Here is a 21,187-nt window from a genome sequence, read left to right on the forward strand (position 1 = left end):
TGGGGCTGCTGTCTGGTATGAAAATCTTTCAAGCATTAATAGAAGATTCCTTTCTTTGCAAAAATAAAGATAAAAAAAATAGTGGGATCATTTTGTGCTGGAAGAGAAACCTGCAAATCAGCATGGGGTACTGGCTGATCTTTGCTTGTTGGAGGGCTTGCAGGAGGCTCATGTTGCTGGTCAAAGTTTCCCTCTGAGGGAAGCAGAGGTAACCAAGAGTCAAAGGCATCAAACATGTCAACTTCTGGCTTAGCTTTGTGGTCCACAAGAGGAGAAGCCAAATGTTCAGCAAAGATTACATCTCTACTGACAATAATCTTCCTAGTATTTGGTTGGTATAATCGATACCCTCTGCTCTCTTGGCTGTAACCAATAAATATGCATTCGATTGCCTTGTCATCAAGCTTATGTCTCAGTTGAGATGGTACATGAACATATGCAAGAGACCCAAAAACTCTCATGTGTGAAAGTGAAGGCTTCCTGCCTTTCCATGCTTCATAAGGTGTAACAGTCCTCAATGCTCTTGCAGTTGGCACACATCATTGCATCAAGCCAAAATTTATTGGGCAAGGACTTGGCCTTAAGCATGCATTTGGCCATCTCTATAGTGGACCTGTTCTTCCTTTCAAGAACATGATTATGCTGAGGAGTGTAAGGAGTAGTGCATGAGTGAACAATGCCCTGCGAAGACGAAAATGCATCAAACTCCTTTGACATATACTCTCCCCCCTATCTGTGTTGAGGGTGACACTTGCATCCTGATTCATTCTCAACCATATTCAGCCACCTCTGAAAGCATGAGAACACTTCAGATTTGGCTTTTGAAGTAGATATCCAGCAATTTCTTGTGAAGTCATCAATGAGAGTCATGAAATATTTGTACCCCCCAATGGCATTTCTCCTCATTGGGCCACAGACATCATTGTGCACGAGCTGCAATTTCCTTTGTGGGAATTTTAGACAATTCTTTTGAACAGGAAACTGATGCATCTTATCCAAAAGACAACCCTCACACACATGTTTGGAAACTGTGTGAGTTTGAGGTACATCATTTGCCATGCCTTGTGAATGTAACTTGGCAAGAGCTCTAAAATTGAGATGACCCATTCTCTCATGTCAAAGATGAGTTTCAGCAAGTTGCTAGCAAATGCTTCAATAGAGAGTGCAGCTGAGTGATCATCAAGGTGATAAAGCCCTTTTTTCAAAGTACTATGGCATTGTCATCACGAAGATCATATACTAGGCATCTGTATCCATCAAAAATCACTCTGAAACCTGAAGTGGCAAGTGCTGAAATTGAAATCAAGTTGACTTCAATTCCGGACACAAAAAGAACATTAGTCAAAGTGACAGGATGGCTTGAAATGGATGTGAGCTGCACATCTCCAATTCCTTTTACAGCATAGGAAGCATTATTAGCACATGTGATAGTCCCCCCTCGAGGTGCAGTAGCTAAGGAATGAAACAACTGTCTGCAAGATGTGACGTGCTTGGAAGCACCACTATCAAAATACCAAGACTGAGCATCATTAGTAGTAAAAAATGCATCAACTTTGGAGGGATCAAAAGAGCAATGGACAGCCCATGCCCAATCATCCTGGAGAGCATGTGCATGTGAGGCATCTGTTGGCTTGTGGGATTCAATTGCATGTGAGGCATTAACAGTCAATCATGCTTTCTTTTTCTCCGAAGCAATGCGCTTCCTGCATTCTGAAATTTCATGCCTTGGCTTGCGCTAATAGTTGCATCTTTTCTTCTTTGACTTATCTGCTGTATTTTTAGATGCATTGGAGGAATGGCCACAATTAGGCGCATATTTAGGCTTGCCCATAGGCTTGGAAGGCTTGCCTTTTCCTATCTAGTGTGAAGCAAATGCATGATCAGGAATAGTAGCTTGCCTATTAGCACGACTTTGCTCTTTTTGCAACAGCAAAGTGACTAGCTGATCAAAAGAGTAGTGGTCTGGATTACCCATGGCCACTAATCGAAGGGTTGTAGCAAACCCTTGATATGTATCGGGCAGCCCAATATTGGCAAGTTGTTCGATGAGGTCCTTGACCTTTGTCAGGTATGCATCCATAGAGTCACCTTCATTCATACTGACTTCCTGCAATTGCCTTCTTAAATATGCAACACGTTCCTCATTGCGAATTTGATAAAGAGATGTCAATTCGTCCCAAGCATCCTTTGCTGTCTTGCAAGATCGGATGTGTGGAATAATGATTCTCTTGTGGAATGTGCATCTGTATCTCTTGCATTCCATCTTGTTTGTTCCGGAGTTGGAGTAGTAGTAGCAGGGGTGCTAGAGGATAAAGCATCAGGAGGGGTACCCTCTATAGAGGGACCATCAATAGGAGTAGCCACTGTAGCATTGGCTTGCCTCAGATCAACCCCAGAAACAATATTCCAAAAATGCCTTGCAACAAGAATATGTTTCATGAGATAAGACCACATCGAATAGTTGGTGCCATCCAACTTATCATCTTCCTGAAGAATGTCAAATAGATCATGATTGTTGCCAGTCATTGCAAATGGCATATCCTGAAAAGAAAAGACCTGAAAACACAAAAGCCTCAAGGCTATCACTGCAAAGAGCTGGTTGTCCAAAAAATGACAGCAAATGTATGTAAGTAAATGTTCTGCATATTTCCAGCCCAAAATGCAAATTTTACCCAAATGTGACTGTGTCAGGCAATGACCACTGCAAAAACAGCAAGTTTGGCAAAAGCCCCAAATGCAATGAGGGCAAGAAGGCCAAATACAGAAAAGCCCCAAATTTTGCTGAGATTTTGCAAATGTGAACCAATGTCTTGCAATCTGACCCAATGTCCTGCAAATGTGACCCAATGTCCTGCAATCTGACCAAGAAATTGCAATCCAAATCCCAAGGCACTTGGTGTCCTTTAACAATTGGACCTCTCTCATGAAGAAGGTTTCACTTGGAGTCTAGAGATTGTTGGATCCCAACAAGTCTTCATTGATGCGGGAGCACATCAACAAGTTGCATGGACTTTCAGCAGGAGATCCTTTAAACGGGGAAGTAGATATCTTCCGAGGCAGTCTCAAACTCCCGTTATCTGGGAGCACTTGGTGTCCTTTAACAATTGGACCTCTCTCATGAAGAAGGTTTCACTTGGAGTCTAGAGATTGTTGGATCCCAACAAGTCTTCATTGATGCGGGAGCACATCAACAAGTTGCATGGACTTTCAGCAGGAGATCCTTTAAACGGGGAAGTAGATATTCCGAGGCAGTCTCAAACTCCCGTTATCTTCTTAGTACGTGGCATTCTATTCATCCTTGATTAACAATGGTAGGATGAAAACATTGACGTGGGAGGAACTGGTCCCGATGGTGCTTGACCAGTAGGAGAGATTTGTAGATCGTATCTATGAAAGTCAGCCTAACGTTTTGGGAGTTGACCAGAAAGGATGATAGAAGTTGATAGCTAAGAAACGGGAAGCACTCAAGACGTCATGTACATTTAACCAAAGTGGCCATAAAGGTCACGATTGGCAGCAATGTCCTCAAAGGAGCGGTGAGGAGACCGGTATCTAGCAGGGTGGTGCTATTGCCGCTATGACATTTATTCCAGCCTTCTAGTAGCATGTGGCAAGATGTGCTTCCAGCAGGCTTTTTCGATCTAGAGGGAGGATTATTTGCTTGTTTGTGGCAGTGGTGCCTGCTAGACAGGTGCAGTGCCAAGGGAGTCTTTCATCGAGGCAAGCTTTCAAGTAGGACCTCGAGCCATGAGGAGTTGTTCCTGCTGACTCAGATGGCAGTATGTTACCGGTATGTATTTGTTTGGATGTTATGGGTAGATCCAGAGGGGGTTTGCTTGAGTTTTGTTGCAGCCATTGTCTGATGAGCTGCTGGAGATCCGGATGGGTCAGTTGTTTGCCAATGCGGGAATTCAGACACAACAGATTGAACCATGTGAGTAGACGGAGGGTTGTCATTTTTGGAACACAGAGGTTCATTGATCTGGAGTCGGAGCACCAGTTTGGACTTGAGAGGGGGCTATGTAGCTTTGGGATATAGGTGCCCATGCAAGGAAGCAAACCTTGCATCGGGGGCAGTTTCAATACTTTCTGTTGGAATGATGTATGAGTCCTAGTAGATACCAGTAGTTGTACCTGTATCAGATTAGAGGAGCTTTGCTTTACATAGATAACGTGGAAGCATTTTCTTTAGGTTCCCAACGATCGTGCTGAGATGGTTTGTGCTTAGAGGGGATTGCTTCGACAGTTCCTAAGGCGGACTTCAGCGATGGAGGTTCACTCGACGGATTTCTTCAGTGGCTTCAACGACACACTCAGCTCCTTGGAGATGTTACATCCAGGAGTTGAGAGGGGGTGTTGGAGTTTAGCATCTCTTGATGTACCATGGTTGGGTTAGCTAGAGCGAGGGCCTTGCTTGTGAGTGTGCCTGCCCAGAGAGAGGTTAGGCTAGGGTATAGAGGTATATGCATTTGTCGTATTAGCGGACATGCAAATTTCACCTTATGAAGTTTTTGTCCATGTTGCGGCCTGTTGGTTTTGCGAGAGATTTTGGACTACCTTTTGATTAGCCTTCTCCTTTAATGCCAGCCTTAGTCATGGCTGAGTTTGCCCTTCACATCCGGAGTGCCGACATAAAATCAGTATGAAGACTTTGTATAAATGGATGCTCAAGTATGTGTGGGTGCTAAATCTGAGGCCTCAAGTATTGTCTAAACCTCGACTCTTTTCTTCTGCAGTGTGCCTTCAAGTGAGTCTTTAGTGGCTTAGTGTGTGTGGTGTGTGGTGTGTGTTGTTGGGGTGTGGGGTGTGTGTGATGTGAGGAGCGATGGAGAGGAGAGGTGTGTGAGCCCTAGCGCCTCAAGCAATCAGCCTGCGAACCTCCGCTACAAGTCGCGCTGCATCAGAGCCTCAAAATCGATGATCTGGAGTCGATACCAGCCGTACAGCCTGTCAGAGCGTTGTACAATTTCCGTACAGGTGTACGACCTGTACGGACATCTCCGCCTGCAACAGTTTCCCTAATCACAGATCATCCCCGGTTCTCGGCTCTCTTCCACGCAGGGTTTCGTTTGCGAATTACTTCCATGCGCTGACTTTGAACGCTTTTGCTCCTGCTTTTCTCCTCTTTAGTCTTTGGATCTGCTGCACCTTTCCCATCGCCAAAATCTTACCTTTTCCTCTGAAATATAGTTCATCTGGGGTTTTTTACTGTTTTTTCCCTCTTTTCCTTCTACAAAACTGTTTATTATCTTCTCTCGACCTCTACAGCCCTCTTTCTTGTCCATCTCCTTACCAATATACTCTTTCTCTCTTCTCTGTGGGCTTCCTGTGGATATTTCTTTGGGACTGGTTTTTTTGCTTCCACTACCCTTTTACAGGTACTTCATTCCTGAGTTCCCTTTCTTACAAAGCTATGGCAGAATATTCATATGAAAAAACGTTTCAAAAGGAGCGTTCATTTCCCTGCAAGAAGCAAAAGCAGGTTGAGGGTCAGCATGACCCGATGCATGATACTCTTGAGGCTCAACTGGTATATGATGTCATGCATGAAGGATTTGCAGACACAAGGAAAGAGTGGAAAGACTCGGTTCCTTCAGTTGGCCTCATGGTTGAGGTAGATGAAATTGTGGATCCAGTCAGAGAATATGCTAAGAATGTAGTCATATTGTTTTTTCCAGGCCGGATGCCACCTGCCGCAAAGATAGGCAACTGGTTGACACGCACACTGGCTGGCTCGTTTGTTCGTAAAGTACACTATGCAGCTAGGGTTTTTTTTTTGAGGTTATCATGGTGGATGAGATACATAGACAAATGCTCTTGGAACATTCGCCTCTCTTTTTTGGGTAGCAAATGGTTGTATTGCCATGGTCTCCCACAAGGGATTTTTAGGCTTTAATCCGACACAGATGCCCGGTTTGGGTTGAAGTTGTCGATTTCCCACAATGTATGGCCTCACTCTTGCCTAAAATTGCAGCATCTTAAGGTAAAGTGGTCTGCCCACCACCGCCAAATGGCAACTCGAACAGATTTTGCATTCTCTGGGATACTAATAATCCCACACCCGACTCTTATTCAGTCACGGTGAATAATGTGAACATGGGAAGTGCTTTTATAAACTCAAATGGGGTTTATTTGCAGGGGCTTGTTTTGAGTGCAAAAAATTTGGACACATGGCTTCACAGTGTCCAATGAATCAGCATAAAATGCCTCATACCACTTTGCCGGTTCAAATGCCTACCAAGGATGCTCCTACTCCAGTTGCAAATAAAAACAAAGGCAGTAGACAGCTTTCTGGAAGTCAGGATAAAGGCAAAGCTCCAATGGTTTCCAATAGGAATATCTTTTCACATTTACCTCCTGCTATTCAACCCTTGACCAAAGGACAGAAACCTCCAACTGATGGATGGCAAAGTCCAAGAAAAGTTATTTCTGCTCGAAGAATTCCACCTCCCCGCACTTGGAATGGTGCATCTTCTAGTGGAAATACCCCAGAGATAAATACAGGAAGTGGGATTACATGGGCTGCAGTAACAGCCAGCAGAACACTCTTCCCTGAAGAAGAGGTTGTTGCTTTGCTGTCTACTTCTCAGGTGGCTACTTCTTCTCAGGGGCGAGGCCTTGACCCTAAGATAGAAATGCAAGGCTGACCTCATAAATTTTGCTGCTGTACATAGTTGTTATATTACTATAAATATCTGTAAATATGACTGCTCATATCAAATGTTTTACACTCAATGTCTAGGGGATGTGTGACAGTAGGAAATGGAAATCTGTGTGGCTGTACATCAATAGATTTCAGCCTGACAGAGTGGCATTACAAGAACACAACCAACCTGTCTATGCAGGAAAGACAGGACACTACTGTGGTTATGATATTTTCTATGCTGGGGAGCACTCTTTCTCAGGGGTAGTCCTTCTGATTAAACATGAGCTTCAACCAGTTATTGCTTTAAATGACAACAAAGGCAGATGGCTTGTTCTCCAATGCATTATTCGAGGAGAGGTGTTTGAATTTGCTTCTGTTTATGCACCTCAGTCCTCTAGAGAAAGAACTGCAATTTGGGATGCCATGCAACAATATCCATGGAGATATCATGCCTACATATGTGGGGATTTCAATAATGCTCCACAACAGGGTAACAACACCTCCAGACATGACCATATGTTAACTCCTGAAAGGCATGCATGGTCTCAATTACTATTGCATCTGGATTTGGTCGACCTTTGGAAGAAATTGCAGCCTTTATCACCGGGCTACACATTTCAACATAATGCCTTTTTCTCTTATCAGGCACGTTTGGATCGATAGTATAGTGTAGCTCCACAACAAAATGGGGATTTTACATGCAAAATGTGGATTGACTATGCCTTTGTGCATTCAGACCATGCACCTCTATGGTTGCGGCTATCCTTTCATGATATGCCAGATGATAGATTGCCACAAAGGAGACATCTAATCATAAACAATAGCTATTTGCAACATGCTGATTTCAAGGCAATGGTTACTGAAGCATCTCATTGTCTGTCCTCTAGCAGCCATATTCGTATTGATGATGCCTGGGATTCATTTATTTCCAAAATGCAAGTTGTGATTAGAGCTTATGGTAAGTCTTACATGAAGACTCTGAGAGAAACCATTGCTCAGGCCAAATCCACTTGTCAAGACCTCACTGAACTCAGCCATCATCGTTCGTTGTCCATGCATGAGCAAACAACACTATGCCAGGCCAGACATTGTCTTAAACTAAATGATCACAGGAAACTGGCCAAATGGGAGACTAGAGCAAGACAAAGAGCCTTTCCAGATAAAGGTTGCTCTTCCAAAGAATTTTTCAAAAGTTTGCATCAGAGGAGACTCAAAACAGAAATTTGCAGAGTGCTTATGCTTGATGGATCATGGACCACTTCACGGTCACAGCTTGCTTCTGTTTGTGTGCATCATTTCTCTCAGCAATTTGGTTTTGCAGTTCCTCCCTTAAAACAGATTTTGCTTGCATGAAATTTACTGTTGCAACATGTTTCTCCTATCATTTTCCCTACTCAAGCTTTGGAATTGGAGGAACCCTTTACTGAGAGGGAACTGTCAGATGCAATCAAATCATGTGGCAGACGGAAATCTCCAGGATGGGATGGTTTAACAGTCGAGTTTTTTCTAGAATATTAGCCTATTTTGAAGCATACATTACTACATATGGCGAATGCTGCATGGCAAAATCAAAAAATGCCGGACACATGGAAGAGAGGTCTTATTAAACTCCTTCCAAAAAAACAAATTTGTGAGTCTTTGGCAGACTGGAGACCTATCACTCTTATGCCCGTTAGTTACAAAGTCACTACCAAAATGATTGTTGATCGGTTAAAGGGGTTTTTACATGATGGGTTGCATCCTGCCCAATATGGCTTTGTCCCGCGTAGGCATATCACAGATAACATTGCTAATGCCTATGTTGGAATTGAATATGCCAAATACACGCAGCAGGATGTTTTGTTATTGCAAGTTGATATTGCCAAAGCCTTTGATATTGTTCAGTGGGATTTTATTTCATCGACTATGCAAGCATTGGGATTTGGCTCAAAAATGCAGCAACTCATCACTTGGCTATATCAAGATAGTAAAGCTGCTTGCATAATTTCAGGGGATATTTCTCCATCCTGGACTCTTGGTTGTTGTGTCAGGCAAGGATGTCCCCTAAGTGCTTTACTTTTTGCCATAGCTACTCATCCACTGCTTTAATATCTAGACCACCTCTTGGACACTGACCAGTTGCACGGTTTGGAGATTCTTGGCAGTCATAGCATGATTGCTCAGGCATATGCTGATGATTCATTCTTTACTCCAAAAAATACTCGGGCTGATCTGTCCATGATTATGCAGGCTCTTTCTACATATGGATTGGCTGTTGGTCTTCGGGTAAATTTTCAAAAATCAAAATTGTTGCCGTTGCATGCACAGGAATGGCACAGCCTTCTGTGGCCTGGGGAAATTGTCCCCGCTTCTCAATTCATTCGGCATCTCGATTATCCTCTAGGTTGGGGACTCACCCGTTCCCAACAAACTGATTGGGTGCTAACAAAGTTACGGGCAAAACTTGAATATTGGAAGCTTGCCACTTGGCCATTACATGTTCTTTTGTGAATTACACAATCCATTTTGATAGCTAGCATACAATTTTATCTGCCTCTCACTATGTTCACTAAGGCAGATCTGGTTTCCTTTATGTTAGCTATCATGGAAATTTTCTGGTGCTCAAAAAATGGCAAGAAAAGTCTCAGATTACTCTCTATGCATCGTCTCTGCTCTCCAAAGATGCACAGGGGTCTGAACATCCTCAACATTCAAATGCATTTACTTGCTCATAGAGGAAAAATGATGATATAGTTTATGCAAGGAGATCAGCCTTGGGCTTTCATGATCCGCTCTCTCTTATTACATATTCATACCTCTGCCTTTGGGCATTGGCAGCCTACTCAGTGGGATTTCTTATTTGACTCTATCCAAGGCAAGATCAGAGGCTGCCCTTTTGTCTCTCGTTTGCTTCTTGATTGGAAACATATCTTATCCCACTTGGAATGGCATGGCAGGGATTCTCTGTCGGGAAACTCTTTGAGGGTTGAGAATATTTTTTGGTCTAAAGTATTCCACCCTCCTTTGGCCATACAAGAACCCCGACGTTCTTATTTTCTCTCTTTCAAAGGCATTTCATATGTCGCGGATGTACTTCAGGATGATGGCACAATTTTATCCTTTTCTATGGCTGCTAGCAAATACGGTTTGGGAGCTCATTATCGTCCTTTATGGCATAGGATTTCAGCAATGCTTCAACCGTACTTGCCGGTACCTCGTTTGGAACTTCAGAATCAGCTTAAGGATTGGATTTTACGCTCTTCTTCCTCATACGCCCGTCCCTTGAAGCTCTCACATATCACAGTGTCATCTCTGTATAAAGTGCTATTACCTCCGCCTTGGATTTCTCACAGAGCAAATACTGTTTGGCATATGGATCGCCAAATGAAGTGGTGGAGAAAAAGGCTGCGTCTCCTTTGGCATTACAAAGTCCCTCTTCGGCAAGAGCTTTTCCTTTGGCGAGTTCTCCTTGGCATTTTTCCATCCGGCCAGTTACTCGCACACAGACATATTGCTCCGGCTGTTTGTCACAGATGCGAGCACTCTACTGAATCTGTGCTTCACATTTTTTGGTTCTGTCCACATACTTGTGATTTCATCGCTCTCATCCGACAGAGGCTTTGAGCGAGATTTCCTACTGTTACTTTTGGCAGATTTTTCTGGTTGTTTGGTTTTCATCCACCGAGACAGGGTTTTGATTTATTTTTTGTCTGGGTGCGCTACTGGACCCTATGGACTTTATGGATGGACAGAAATCATAGAGTCTTTGGTGATCCACTATTTTCATCCTTTCTTTTTTTCAAACGATCTTTGCAACAATCATTCTACGATTGTGTTCAGACTCGTTTGATTGATCAGGATGTGTATACAGCTTATACTGAGATCTTTAGTTGAGTAGTAGTTACTTCGTTTTTTGAAGTAGCTATGAATGTAATTATTTTACAGCAATAAAAGATTTCTTCCCACAAAAAAAAAGTGAGAGCATATGTTTATACTATGGTCTACACCAACTGTTGGGCACTGATAATGTCAGTGGGGATGTGATAGTAGCTAGTCCTTGCTATGTGTGATGGAGTTTATGGTTTTCAGCCTTATGAGTGACTATCATGAGATTGAAATTGCAATATGTTGTGGTTTTAGAGGATGAGTTTGGGCATGTTCCTAGACTCATCTAGGTATATGCTTCTGCCGTAGTAGCGGACATGCAAGTTTTACCTTGTGAATTCTTCGTCCATGTTGTGGCCTGGCGGTTTTGCGATAATTCTTTCCATCTTAAGTGGTGCGTTGCCCTATCAGCCAGATTTAGATGCTCGTCTGGGAGAGACTAAAATGAAATCGTTTAGTCTTCACAAGCAGTTGTAGCTTAAAGGAAGAGATTTTTTGGACTACCTTTTGATGAGCCTTCTCCTTTAGTGCTAGCCTTTGTCATGGCTGAGTCTGCCCTTCACCTCTGGAGTGCAAACCAGTACGAAGAATATGTATAGATGGATGCTCAAGTATGTGTGATTTGTATGAGTAGGTTATGTCTAGTCGTGGATGTACTAAGAAGGGGGTTGGCCCATGAGCAGGTGGGTCGGCCCATATATGCTGCTGGTCAGCCCGGATCAGTTAGCCGATACGAGGCGATGATTGCCTATATATAGGGGCCCCCCCTCCCTCACTTGGATCCATCTCAGTGTGATGCCTCTTGAGCAGGATTGTGCAGCCCTTGAGCAGTCTTTTGTGCAGACTCCACAGGTTTTCCCCAATAGTAGAGGGGCTTTTGCTTGAGATCCACTTGCAGTGTCGTGTGCTCTCCCTCCCTCTCTGTGTTCAGTTTCCGCTGCACTCTTACACCCCCCTCCAAACTTCAAGCATTGCTTTGCATTGCTCTAACAGGCTGTCCAGTCACTGTGTAGGACAAGACAAGGGGGTAATGAAAACCCCTTTCCATCGATTGTCTCCATTGAAGAAACTGCCGGATCCTGCTGAGGGTCACCCTTGTCATTGCCAACAAAAGGTGACCGTTTGCAACAAGAGAGGGCTAACAGGCCTGTGGCCTGCCTGCCTGGCAGCCATGTGCTGCTGGTATTGTTTGGTTGCCTGTGGTAGCCCTACCGCTTACATCACAGGCCATTTGCTGTTGGCTGCCTGTGTGGCCTGTTGTATTGCTTGCTGCTGATGCCTGGTCTTTATAATTGTGACGTACTTTGCAGGAAGTTTTCTTTGGAATGCAACAATCTCTGCAAAAAACCGGGCTTTGGGATCTCCAAAGGGCAGTGAACAGTTAATAACCAGAAAATACTTAAATTACAGCCACATAGATTTTCCACGGCAATTCAAATCAACTTAGAACACAACACCCAAGAGCTAGATTGCTCCCGTCTTGCACCGGACACCAGATTGGCCCTAAACTTAGCACCCCTTTCGGTGTTTCTTTATCTTTTATTCAGAAGGCATTCAAATATAAGAAAGCACGGTAGTGCATCAGCCCACAGACAGCCAACTGAATAATCTGATCACAGGCACTTCTGGTCTGCAATGCAATCACAGAAAAGGCTTCCTAGTCCAGTGCAACATTGTATGGCAGCTCTTCTTCCGAATCAGGCTGAGGGTTTTAACCTGGCAGCTCTGATACCCGTCAAGGGAGTCCTGGCGAGAAAGAAATCAGCCTAATCTGTCTTGGTAGCTTTGAATACTCGTCAAGGGAGTCCTGGCAAGACAGAGGCCAGCAAAACAACCACACCTGGCTGTTCCTGGCAAATAGAAAAGCCAGCTGCGTAAAGTAAAAGGATCTGAAGGTTCTGAGGCAGTAGGAAAGCTCCTGGAACGATTGGAAAGCTCGGGAAACAGTGGGAAATCAGCAAACATGGAAAACGAAATTCCTTGGCAAGATCTGGCGGGGGAGAATAAGGAAAAGCAACCTTGGAGAACCTGCTGGAAGAGAATTTGCCAAGTCTGGAAGCAAATCAAATTGCATGGAAGCTCCAAATTGCTTGGAAAAGTGTGATTTTGATAGGTACCTGGCTTGGAAAGCTCTTGGAAGAAGTGTGAATTAGGAAGGCATGAACAATATGCATGTAGTAAAAACGAACAGATCTTGAGGCTCCTGGCACAGAAACGAATTTTGTTTTTTGAGCTTTTGGCAGCTGTTGGCACCCCACCAACAGCCCATAGATTGCCATGGTAGTCAAAAATCAGCAAGGCGATGTGATATAATAGCCATGGAGCACTTTCCCAACTTGTGACTTGCCTCTACCCGCTCTTCCGTGGTCCAGAAAACAGCCCTGATAGCAAGTTTCTTCTTATGCTTGCTTTCCAACTCAGCTAACCAAACGTGGCTCGTGGAGCTATTTTTAGTGGAAGGGATTTTTACCCCTCTCTAACCTTCAATCCCTTGCCTTGGCCCATGGAATTCATTGCAATGAAGTGTCCTTCACAATTTTAATCAGTTTGAGCCAGGTCAGTCACCGTAAATTCCTAAAAATTAGAAATTAACGTCCTTGTGATAGGCATCATAGCAAAGGAAGTGGCTACATGAGAATGTTGTGAGAGAGTGTCTGAAGGGCCTCTTTGAATGCACTGGATGTTCTCTATAGATTAAGAAGCATACCCTTGTTTGTAAGGTTTAGAATGACTTCAAATGGCCTGTGAAAAGTTTGCATGCTTCTTAGAAGAGTTTTTGGTGAGGCAAGCTATGCCTCCTAGGAGTTCTCTTAATAACGTGTGCATGGATGGGGAGGTGTGGCCAGGGTGAAATGATTAGATAGCTCAGGGTATGAAGGGCTGAAAATTTAGGGGTAACACTAGGCATGTGCAAGATATTTTGGTTCAGTTTGACTTAATCAACACTAAAGAAAGCTCAAACTCACTTTGTGCAGATTTTGTGCAAGCCCGAAGACAAGCTGCTTCATGCACTTGCATTGCTTCATCTTGAGCTTGTCCAGAAGAAGGCTCTGATCTTTGTCAATACAATTGATATGGGCTTCAGGCTAAAGCTCTTCCTTGAGCAGGTGAAGGCAAAATAGCTAAACATCATTGTTTCGAACAAAGAACTCAGCAGGAGATTTGGTAGCTGTCTATTGATAGGGTTCAATGACACTAGTAAGCTGAAATAGGATAAAGCACTGTTCATTGTTAGATTTGTTAGATAGTGAGCTTCATGGGATCTAGATATGAAATGGGTCCTTCTTCCTTCAAGATGCAGCCGTACTAATGTATGTTCTGCTCTGCAGTTTGGTGTGAAATCAGCTGTATTGAATGGTGAGCTTCCACAGAATTCTCGGCTTCATATCTTGCAGGTATTCCTTTGACTTCTATAGTTGTGTTGAGGTGGTCAACGAAATTAGTTATGTTTACTAACTTTCTCTTCCAGGAGTTCTTACTGTTGCGGTTAGCCTGGATATTTTCAGTTGCACATTTAAAATTTGATCTACATCCTCTAGTGGGTGCTGACGAAGTGAATGTGAATACCATAGTCAGAGTCCCTATTGAGCATTGGAGTTGATGGTTTGTAAGCATGCCAGTGACTTAGGGTTACACTTTCTGTTGTGTGCGCCTCATCCACATGTAGTAGATGGAGTATGCTATTTCAATTATTGCATCAGAGCTTTAAAGTGAATTTAAACTTTAATTAACTTAAAGAAATTGATTGATGGCTGTTAAAGTAACAGCATCCTATATTTTCCCATGCATTCTTATATTGCACTAGAATAAAAGAGCATTCAGAATAGTTGTACATAGCAGGTACTTGTTTATGGCAGAAAAAGATTGCTTTTTTAATGGGAAACACAAGCTCTCACCCGGACTGTTAGATGTAACTTTTTAATAGATTTGGGAGGGCCATTCTCTATGAAATTCATCATTTCAATTTAACTCTTGTTCTGGTAATTGACAGGAGTTCAACATTGGTTTGTTTGACTACCTGATTGCGACCGATGATGGCAAGTCTGTGAAAGAGAATGATCATAATGTCGAGAAGCCTGTTGATGGCAAAAGAGCACGTGGAGTTAAATCAACTGGCTCGAAGAAAAAGCAGACACTTGCAGATTCAGAGTTTGGAGTTGTTCGGGGAATCGATTTTAAGAATGTGCGAACGGTAAGTTTTTGCATGTGTAACTTTAGTGCTCTTGAACCAATCCTATTATTATTTATTGGCTGCATTATGATCTGTTATTCATATTTAGGTAATCAAAAGTGTCAGTTTGTCTTTCTGGGATCAAGGTGCAGTTTGATTCTGATATTAAACCCTGATCTCTTTGTCTTCAGGTTATCAACTTTGACATGCCTGGAACTCCGTCCATTTATGTTCACCGCATTGGAAGAACAGGTCGTGCCCAATGCACAGGTGCATCTATTTCTCTTGTAAGTATGCGCTTTGATGTTTGCATGCATTTTGTGTGCTGCATCACCACCATGACTGCTGATGGTAGTGTGGCAATGAATAATAATGTGGTGGTCAGTTATGATGGCCACTAAGCAAGCCAAATGACTGACTGCATACAGGTTCTCAAATTTACGGTTACTTTCCCATCTTCTAAGGCAAACAAGGGTTTACTGAGAATGGATGGTTGATCTAAGGTTGTTTCAATGAGAGATCTTTTCAGTAATGATTTTTTGGTTTCTTGTCAACTCCAAATTCTCGAGAGAGACTGGGTAAATTCCAAATATCTTTTTAACATTTAGAAGATGGGCTGGCCTCAGCTATTGTTACATCCCTATCTTCAAAGGTTTGTATTCAGGGTTAAAGGGTGTTGCCTCTCTGAACAAGGGCGACTTTTGTTATAAACTCAAGAATAGAGTTTAGAAGACTACCTAAATAGGCCCCCCCAGTTGGTGAAAAATAGGTATTAGTATTAGTAGACGAGGCATGGATGGAGACCCAAAAGTCCAATTAACCTAAGCAATCAATGGAAAAATTAAGCTTCGATGAGAAGATTCGCGATGTCGCTCGTTGTGGCTTCTTTCAGAAGCACTGCTTCCCGAACCTTCTGCCACCCTACATAGTATAAAAGGAAAGGGGGCGGGGGGGGGGGTAGATTGCAGGGAGAGAAGGGGAAGGGGTGGCTGAGCGCAGGGAGAGGGGCAGGGAGGGGGCAGAGCGGGAGGGGCAAGGAGAGGCAGAGAGGGAGGGGAAAGGAGACGCAGAGAGGGAGGGAGAGGAGTAGGGAGGTTAATCAGTGATAGGGATAGGTCAATCAACACAGCGGAGGGGAGGGCGAACAAATTAATAGGAATAAGATAAGACAAATTAAAATTAGAGTCTGGAATTATCCCCACACAAACATCATCATGATCACGATGGAGGTTAAACAGGGTTATCCTTTATCATTGACCCTGTTTGGCTTATACATTGATGAGCTTGAGTCATTTACCATGACGCTAGGCGGAGCAGGCCGGATCTCTTATCTTGGTTCTACTATATGCAGAGGACGTGCTTTTACTCTCCTCCTCAGTCGAGGGGCTCCAGTGATACCTGGAAGTACTTCGAACAGTTTGTGAGACACATGATTTGAAGACCATTCAAAACGTCTCGGGTAGCAATAGATCAAGAGTAGTTAACCTTCGACGGGTACCAGTTGAGATTGCTGCATCTTATACGTACTCGGTAGTCCTCTTTTCAAGCCCGATCTTCACGAGCAGACCAGATATGCAGGCCCGATTGAGTAGAGGGTATGCCATGCTTGCGAGACTCAAGTGTTCCATTTTCAAGACCCTAGGACCAAGTCTCTCCTATTCAACTCTCTTGTTCTTCCAGTTGGGATGTATGGCATCCCTTTTTGGGGGGCCAGATCTACAGAGACAGTGTGGTCTACCGGTTCTACTTCTTGCACGGATGATTTGTAGCATGCCATCAGTCCAAGCCAGTCGGATTGCCACGTGGTAGATGGCTATAGATCTGATGACTTGCTGCACTAAGCCGACTGTTATCTGCAGTCTGCTGACCAGTCCTGGGCCTATGAATAGCCCGAAGCAGCCATAGACTGCTGCTCCACATGCTGTACCATGCGTTTGCTCTAGACATCTGTACCTGCTGTTGCCGACCTGACATTCACCTTTGAATGGCCAAGGACCACCTGGTTTGCAGCCGTGAAGCAGCTGTACAGCTTTGCTGCCGACTACAAAGCCCGCTGCTGCAGCTTCATGCACCATCTAGGCAGCCTTTGGATCTCCCCACGTGGCCTGTCTTTGGTTCCAAATCTTATTATAGGTCCTCATTTGGGGGCTCACAGTGGGGAGTTGACCTCTAATCTCCAACATTCTTGTTATTTGGATTTGGGAATTTATTCTGAGTTGTGACTTGCAAGATCTTAACAAGAGTCTATTGTCTCTGCAATCTTTAATGTTAAGTTTTGAATGTATAGTGCGCTAAATGTTAGACTCTAAAGTTAAAAGTTTAATACGTGACGTGTAAAATGTTTAGATTCAATGTAATTACTATGTAACTACTAATGTATGGCAGCTTCTGGCTAGGGCTTATGCTAGAATGTTTAGAGTCCTTGCAAGTACTAATGTATGGCAGCTTCTGGCTATGGCTATGCTAGAATGTTTGTAATTAAAATGAGAACATGTCTTAAGTATCTTATTTTTAACACACTTAAGATTCCTGTGTCGAATGCTTATCTAATGTGTCATGCCTTAATGTGTCTAAAATAGGAAGATTACTGATCAAAACCTCTGGTTAGAAAAAAGGAAGGGGGGGGGTATCGGGGTTGTCTACCTGGAATGGAAATGTGTATCGTGCAATAATGTTCAGAGGACAAAGTCTTGCTTTGAATTGTGGAGTGGTTTGTCTAAACTTATTCGCTTAGGATGAGCTGCTTTGCCCATCATTTTATTTCTGGCTTGGTTCTGCAGGTCACTGTAGAAGAAGAATCGCTTCTTAAAGACATTGAAGAGTTCCTGGGTGGTGGTAGTGAGAGTGGAGATCGGAAGCATATATCACCGTTTCCTTTAATCACGAAGGAGGCCATTGAGTCTTTGAGATATAGAGCTGAGGTAATATTCTGGGCTTTCATACTCTTATTGGTGATGATATATCTTTGGGCTAGCCTTTGTCACGGGTGAGTCTGCCCTTCACCTCTGGAGTGCCGACAGAAACTCAGTACGAAGACCTTTGTATAAATGGATGCTCAAATATGCGTGGGTGTGTGGATTTGTATGTGTACATATGTTTATATTATGGTCTATACCCACTGTTGGGTGCTGATGACATCAGTGGGGATAGTAGCTATTCCCCCCAATGCGTGGAGTTGATGGTTTCAATGTTATGAATGACTATCATGACTCGTGAGATTGAAACTTCAGTGATATATATTTTTAGAGGATGAGTTTGGGCATGTTACTGGATTCAAATTTCATCTAGATATATATCTTTCCTGTGCTCCTGAGTCATATGCTGTGCTATGCATGATTGCAAACATGATTTCTAGTTGCTGTTTGTAAAGGTCCATGAGTGCATGTATGTCAGCGTTTGGAAAAATTGATGTGTGGACAACTGTCTGGAAGCTGCGTGAGTGATCTGCTCTTTCACCTTTTAGTAAATAAAATCCATCGTTAGAATTCACCTTTAAAGGTTGATTTTTTGGTGAAAGGATGTGGCCAGAGGGGTGACAAAAATTGCAATTAGGGAAGCAAGAGCCAAGGAGTTGCGAATGGAGATTATGAACTCGGAAAGGTGTGGATTGTTTGATTCGAAATTGGATTTTTAGCCCTAAAAAATAAAGGTTTTGAAATCAAAACATATCACTGATGCCAGGTTAAAAGCTCATTTCGAGGATCATCCCAAGGATCTAGGTAAAATATTATGTTCACTTTATACATGCAAGGATCTAAATATCACACAATGAGCCACAACTTCTGTATAGCACTCGTGTGTATGCATGGAAACGTGAAGGAATTTAATATCAATAGTCCTTCCTTTCTGCAAATTTTCCATTAGATTACTGGACTGTTGTGCTTCTGCTTGTGCGAGAGAGAAAAAAAGAAAATAAAAAGAACGAAAGGTCCCTTAACATCCAGAAGGTTAAGACTGCCTAAGAGATCATAAAACTTAGAGAGAGAGAGAGAGAGAGAGAGAGAGAGAGAGAGAGATCTCATTTTACTGCTATGCTAAGCAGAGTTGCTCAAACATGACAAAGTCCTTAGTAAGAAACAACCCTTGCCACATTTGAGAACTGTCCCAGAATATCTGCGGGATCCTACCACTGAGGCTGCTAGCAAAGCCGTTAAGCTTGCAAGAGCTGCCATGGGGCAACCTACTGGATACAAGGCTCATCAGGGGAAGAAAAGATTCAGGACAGATGATCCTCTCAAGACTTTCTCTGTCAAGGTGAGGCAATGCACTATCATACCACTTGATCCACTTACCCACAACTGCAGATTTGATGTCAATTCTTGATGTGATTAAATGTGCAAAACTGAGCAGTAGTATGCAATGTCTAACTTGCAAAGCTTCTGTCAAATCTTGCATGATTTTGTAGTCAAAGAAATGGAAGGAGTCTGGAGGACTCAAGAGCGCTTTATGGGCTCGCAACAAAGGAAAGGCTAAAAGTTCATCCAGTGGCAAGCCTTTACAACACAAAAAGAAACACAGGCGTCACAAATAGCGAGGGTTGAACGTCGTTGTAACAGTAACATGTGTATCCCCCCCCCCCCCAAAAAAAAAAAGGGTAACATGTTTTAAAGACGCTGAGTTCTAATAGGCCTGGTTGTCCCCCCCCTGACCCCACCTCACCCCATCTCGCTCTCTTCTGCTTTTCTTTTCCCCTTCTCTTGCTCTTCCAAGTCCACACATTGCGCAGAAATTGCATTTTTATGTCATAGCATGGATGTGCAAGCGTTTATACCCCACGTAGACACGAATCTAAGAAAGTTAAAGCATATAGAACTGCATCGCTATCTGGTGCAATGTGAACATAGGCACCTTTGTGGTGCATGGTGTGTGTATGCATGCTTGTTTTTGTATGGTGTATAAGCATTTGTCTCTTGGCCTCAATATGGACATGAATTCAAGAAAGAATACAAAAGAGGGTTGAATATCAAGGTGAATTTGCAAGTTATTTGATACAATACTATCAACTGTGTGTGTGTGTGTGTGCATCTCTTCTCCCCTATCTAGCTTGCCATCCTTGTTCGTCCCCCTTATGTATCTCCGCCTTCCTCTGTCCATCTTTGTCCATCCTGTTCCGACTATCCATCTTCATGCATCCATCCTTGTTTGTCCATCTCCATTCACCCCCATGTGTCCACTCTAGTCATCTCTCCTGTTGGATCCCCCCCCCCCCCCCCCCCAAAGAAAAAGAAAAAAGAAAGAAAATTATATTGGTTGGTTGTGGGTTTCAAAGCCTCAAATCGCTGTCGAGCGTAGTCAACTTGTGTTATGAAGGGCCTCAATAGTGGCTTGTTTTCACGGTCACTAATTATGGGTGTGTCAATATTTGCCTCCTAGCTTGTGGGCTTGCCACGGCTCCCTGTTAAATTGCCTAAGTAGATTGGATGTATGTTGCTTGGGTTGTTTCATTTGTTGCCTCTTGCTTTGCTTGCACTTAGCTTGGAAAGCTCGCTCTCACGTTGTCCGAACATGCACTCTGGTTGTAAACATGCCTCTCACAACTTGAGCATCAAAATGGATGCAATCCCTAGACGGTAATTCAAGAAACATTGAGAAGGAAAATAGAAGAATGAGCAGAGCCTCAAATCTGAAAATGGATGGACAAAAAGAGGATACATTTAGCTTGTTAAAAACCTCCAACGATTTCTTAAATATTGGGGATTGTTAAAAAGTAAATTGAGCATGCATAAAGATGATTCGTGGTAGAAAAGTATCATCAAATTTAAAGATGCTCAAATTAGACAAGATGTCTTGAAACAGAGAGCCAATTGAGACACATTGGATCTTAGAAAGGGGGTCATAGTATACGGGTACACCTGGTTGTCCATAGGTTGACAAAGGGATTTTTTAGATTGAGGGGTTCGAAGGTCTAGAGAAGTAGTTGTCCGTTTTTGCTCTCATCTCCAAACGTAGATCACAAGCCCTAGTACATATGACCATTCTCAATATAGGTGTATGACTCATTAGGGTGAGATTCTACTTATGGGGTTTTCAATGCTAAGGCAATGGGCATGCAGGTATAGATTGTAGGAGGATGCCATCATACTCCCAATACACAATGAGATAATTCTATTTCAATTGGAGATTAGGGGATGTAGATAGAATCCTCCATAACACACCCTGGAAGCTATCTATTGGACATTGCAACACTCTTGCGTTGCTCATTTACAAAGGACTATAGAGATGGTTAGGATAGAGGAGATCTTCTCCTCTTGGGGGTGTTCACAGTGTAGTAGACTTTGTTATGGAAATCCTTGACCTTTTCTACGCGCACACACACACACGCATGCATGTAATAACTATCACTTTTCCTTCAACTTGTCACTCCCTTAGGCTATTCAAGAGACACACGAGTCCCCTCATACCAATATGACTTTTGACCGCTCATTAGAACACATGTATGGTAAGCTATCTTGCACTCTCTTTGAGCACATAGTTGAGTAACCAGACATATGGAGGTCAAAGATATT

At 43.1% G+C, this 21,187-nt stretch overlaps 1 protein-coding gene across 1 annotated transcript in view; it reads left to right on the forward strand.

The window, feature by feature from the left end:
- Positions 1 to 19,664, forward strand: part of LOC147883380 (P-loop containing nucleoside triphosphate hydrolases superfamily protein) — a 59,156-nt gene extending 39,492 nt beyond the window's left edge. The window contains exons 7-15 of the mRNA XM_087399884.1: positions 13,486 to 13,617; positions 13,840 to 13,905; positions 14,502 to 14,702; positions 14,873 to 14,968; positions 17,462 to 17,602; positions 18,199 to 18,281; positions 18,363 to 18,400; positions 18,724 to 18,935; positions 19,087 to 19,664. Coding sequence (XP_087256010.1) covers positions 13,486 to 13,617; positions 13,840 to 13,905; positions 14,502 to 14,702; positions 14,873 to 14,968; positions 17,462 to 17,602; positions 18,199 to 18,281; positions 18,363 to 18,400; positions 18,724 to 18,935; positions 19,087 to 19,212 — 1,095 coding nt within the window. The 3' untranslated portion in view covers positions 19,213 to 19,664. The remainder of the gene's footprint in view (positions 1 to 13,485; positions 13,618 to 13,839; positions 13,906 to 14,501; positions 14,703 to 14,872; positions 14,969 to 17,461; positions 17,603 to 18,198; positions 18,282 to 18,362; positions 18,401 to 18,723; positions 18,936 to 19,086) is intronic.
- Positions 19,665 to 21,187: the final 1,523 nt, after the last annotated feature.

Source organism: Dipteris shenzhenensis, chromosome 28 (assembly GCF_047967505.1).
Source record: "Dipteris shenzhenensis isolate YYH24624 ecotype China chromosome 28, Dip_SZ_1.0, whole genome shotgun sequence".
NCBI lineage: Eukaryota > Viridiplantae > Streptophyta > Polypodiopsida > Gleicheniales > Dipteridaceae > Dipteris > Dipteris shenzhenensis.